Genomic DNA, 4,205 nt, shown 5'->3' on the forward strand with positions numbered 1-4,205 from the left:
TCGGATCTTACGCCGATAATTAAATTACAAATTGATAAATATGGCATCATGGATATGTATTTACAACGTTATTAACAAAAGGCAACGTTATATTCAAATGTAACAATCGTAACCTAACATCACACTTCTCCACCTGAAAACGGACGTGGACAACAGATTCGACCCCATCAAACAAGGAAATACATTCACGAGTAGGCTATATACTTATTTATGATTTATTTTCTTGTTCAAGTTCAAGACAAAGACTTTGGCACGTTTCTTAAGACTGTTTGAAGTTGTAACAATCAATTAAAAGGTGATGGTGAACTCTCACCTTAATATAAAACACCGTGAAATATTCTTCCTTTTATTTTTAAATAAAATTTTGAGAAAATACATAAAATGAAAAATAAAATAATTATCTGAAACCTGAAAACTAAAAGTGAAAAACATTTTATTTATTCTTAGAAAGTATTTTATTTATGATTTGTTTCTTCGAACTCGGAATAAAAGTCAATTTTTCGAATCCTGAGAAAGGACGAGGCCTGCTGGCAAACTGTTATCTCTCCATGTTGTGCCCATGCCATTTTGTACACCTTGAATAGTTTTGAAGGTTTCCTTACTCTTGTGGTCCGTATAGAGAGCTTGTTTGTCACTTCAAACGTACCATTCATTAAAGTTGGGCGCTAGTCCATCGCTGTGTGCAGATGTGTTTTGCACTGCAGACGGTGGGGTTTTCGTGGGGTCCTCTGTGCTCGCTGAGACTAAAACTGGGGGTGTGGATGATTCATATCCAGAACTTGCTGCAGGAGACGACTCTGAGCCCTGTGACTCGTGTACCTTTAATAAACATCAACAAAAGCATGTATTACTACACATTGTCATCACCACGACATTCACACATGCATAGCTGCTTTCATCTTTTAGCTGAAGCAAGTCACAGTGCAGAGATGCTATTACACATAGTCCATCACTAATAATGCATCTTCAATGATGAAAATATGCTCAAAACTAAATATTCAGGATTGGTAATTTAGGGATGAGGTTAAAGATCAAGACCTGGCCATACAGTTTTATTGATAAAAACCTGTGGCCTAAGTGCTATAGATGCTACATGTTTATGCTAGACTGGCTAAGACATAATTTGCCAGTAGCTTAAAGGGTGTGTATTGATGATGTGTATTAATGTCGATTTGTTTACCTTCATGTGTTTCCTGAGAGAGCTGGGGTGTGTGTAGGACTTGTCGCACACTTTGCAGATGTAGGGCTTGTCAGAAGTGTGCACGTGCATGTGCTTTTTCCTGTCGCTACTGTTGGCGAAGCGTCTGTCGCAGCCATCGAATTCACACTTGAACGGTTTCTCTCCTGCCAAAAAAAGACCATCATATATAGACTACTACAAAACACTGTTGATGTTCCAAAGCACATCATAATTGCACTGCCAGTACACCAAGTGTCTATTCCACTATATTACTTGTAGTTAAATAGTGAATACAACACCATATGTAAGGAGTTCTACGCGTTTTTTTTTTTAAAGGAAAAGGCCCTTTGGAGATAATTTTGTGCCAAACATTTTACGTTCACAACCGAGCAACTAACTTCCCTGCAGAATTCTTACAGTTGGGTGTAACATGTGTTTACTTTCAAATACCAAGTCCTCAACCTTTCTTCACCATTAACAGACCCATTAAGAACCGTTAAACTACATGCTGCCTAAATAAAGCGGACTTATCTACAGGGCCACTCTCTTGTTTGCACTATATACTACACACATGCGAAAAAGATCAACAATCAAGATAACACCTAGGAAACGTTAAGGAAACAACCTATTTACATTTTCTTTGCCTTTGCAAAATCGCCATCGAGTGTGAAAATACAGCATTTACACAAAGTTTTTTTTTTCATATCCGATCTTTGCTAAGTAAGGAAATCTTCAGCCGAATACACGAAATCGAGGCCTTGTATTCTCACACACAGTTATTCAACATTTTACTTGAATAGGCTAGCTCTTCGCTGGTTTCGGCCAGTTTAACTCATTCCTGCCATGAACACAACGCACACAGAATCACATAATAATGGAATGCAGTTCAACTCTTTTTTTTTTTTACCTGTATGAGTTCTTTTATGTATTTTCAGATTTTCCGATCTGGCAAATATTTTGCCACAGCCTGGGAACGGACACGGGAAGGGTTTTTCTCCAGTGTGTACACGGATGTGATTGACGAGTTTGTATTTGGCCTTAAAAGATTTTCCTTCTCGGGGACAATCCTCCCAGAAGCAAATGTGGTTACTCTGCTCCGGGCCGCCAACGTGCTCCATGGACACATGCGTTACCATTTCATGCATGGTGCTGAAAGTCCTATCGCAAGTCTTTTTGGGTCGGTTCATCTGGTTCTCCTCAATCCATTTACAGGACATTTCTTGCTTTATCGGCTGCCTCATGTATCTAAAGAAAGCCCCTGGGCCGTGGTGTGTCGGGACGTTCATCCCCATGTTCATATTGATCGGGTGGTTGTAGTTATGCAGCTGAGCTGTGCCGTAAGGGTCCGTCCGAGGACTCGCAACGGGACGGTACGGATCTGGTCTTCCAAAAATGTCCCCGCGTAAACCAAGATGCATTTGACTGTTAACTACATGTCCGCTCGGTGATGTGTGGCTTACTGCCTGTTCGTGGAGCCCAGGAAACAACAGATGTCCCGGGTTGTCAGAGATTCCTGGGGGTCCGTGTAGACTCCCCGCGGAAGCAGCAAAGATCCCATGCTGGGCGCTCGAAGCTGCTGACTCGCCGATGCCAGCTCCACGGTTTCGGAAGAGAAAGTCGCGGGTTGTATTGAACGCTCCCCCGCCGTAGGAGCCCACCTGTCCGCCGTGGTGGTGCCCAAGCGCGGCTGCATATCCAGTTGCTTGCGGAGTAAACGCGGACGTCTGACTAGATGCGATATCGTGTGTCACTGGACTGAGCTTGAAAGCTGCCGAATGGGAGGAATCTGCGAAGGGATTTAGTCCCAGACCCGGGTCTCTGTTCCCGAGTTCATGGTGCCTCGGTGTTCCGAACCCCCCAACTCCAAGCGATGGGAACTGAGGACCACTGTCAAGGAGCATAGTCATTTGGGCTCAAATGACAAAAGGAAACGAAAAGTAAGCAAATAAAATTGAATCCCCGTGTTAGCGGAGCTAAGTTAGCCTCTGCGAAATCTGTTATTCTACACAATGTTGTTCTGCTAGACCTACACGAAGAATTCAAAAGTTAAAGAAGGAAATCCTGGTGCTCGCTGAGCAGGGGAGAGAAACTCCCGTAACTGTGATCCGTGAGAAAGAGGATCAAACTTCCCCCCCTTTCCAGGCGAATGATGTCCTTGGACTGATGAAGTCAATCACTCACTCCTTGCACATAAATGAACTCGGGAGGCAGCTCTACGATAGCCAATGAGAGCACAGCTTTCTCTTTGCCACGTGACCGCAGCGAGAGGAGTTAATTGGCTAGATGTCTGTTGATTGGCACATTTGAGGATTGGAAATGTTAGTTCGTTTCATTGGTTAAATTTCATTGGTTAGCGAGGCATTATTTGCAGGTGAGACTACGGTACATTACTCCAGTTCTGTACGTGAGGCTTGTTTGTTTCCCATTGGAGGCACGGCAGTAGTGTGGAAAGTTACACGTACTTATTTTTCTGCATTAATAAAACTCTTAGTGAACACTCTGTTCCCTCATAGTTGATTATATACAAATTTACCCAATGCAGTTTATTAACAAGTGCAAGCTACTTTTGGGTCAAGTAGACCAAACTTGTGCAAATTTACCTCATTTGATATGAACTTGGAATGAAACATTAGCCTACTTTGCAGCATGTTATTTTTTTGTAAATGAATGTCTTCATGTATTAGTAGTAGGCTACTGCAAGCAGTGAAAAACTGACATGCGACTTGTTTTGGATTGTCAGATGAGATGGACCCCGGTGAACAAGCCATATGGATATAGGCAGATGTAAATGCGCAAACAATATTGACATTTTTTTTTTCCTCAGATCTATCTATCTTGAATTTCCCCTGGGGATCAATAAAGTATCTATCTATCTATCTATCTATCTATCTATCTATCTATCTATCTATTTATCTATCTATTTAGCCTGTATCCTATGTAGCTGTACACTATTCTTATATCCATACATTATAAGCAACACATTTTAATACCATGATTAACCTGAGATTATTATCATTGTTGTTAC

General features: G+C 41.6%; 1 protein-coding gene across 1 annotated transcript; it reads right to left on the reverse strand.

Moving 5' to 3' along the window:
* Nucleotides 1–636: 636 nt before the first annotated feature.
* On the reverse strand, nt 637–3,087 carry zic3 (zic family member 3 heterotaxy 1 (odd-paired homolog, Drosophila)). The gene is made up of 3 exons (XM_076293025.1): nt 2,088–3,087; nt 1,181–1,344; nt 637–819 (listed from the first exon to the last, which is right to left on the reverse strand). Exons 1-3 carry the CDS (start codon nt 3,085–3,087, stop codon nt 637–639), a joined length of 1,347 nt encoding a protein of 448 aa, XP_076149140.1.
* Between the last annotated feature and the right edge of the window lie 1,118 nt (nt 3,088–4,205).

Source organism: Alosa pseudoharengus, unplaced genomic scaffold (assembly GCF_046254945.1).
Source record: "Alosa pseudoharengus isolate Yale_2024_CS ecotype anadromous, Long Island Sound unplaced genomic scaffold, YU_APseudo_1.1 YU_APseudo_1.1_scf_19, whole genome shotgun sequence".
NCBI lineage: Eukaryota > Metazoa > Chordata > Actinopteri > Clupeiformes > Clupeidae > Alosa > Alosa pseudoharengus.

Excerpts from the sequence above, each read along its gene's own strand:
- zic3 (XM_076293025.1), bottom strand. The coding sequence starts at position 3,087 with ATGACTATGCTCCTTGACAGTGGTCCTCAGTTCCCATCGCTTGGAGTT. Across the intron at positions 1,345-2,087 it reads ACATAAAAGAACTCATACAG|GAGAGAAACCGTTCAAGTGT; the intron begins GTAAAAAAAAAA and ends TTTTTTTGGCAG. Across the intron at positions 820-1,180 it reads CTCTCAGGAAACACATGAAG|GTACACGAGTCACAGGGCTC; the intron begins GTAAACAAATCG and ends TGTTTATTAAAG.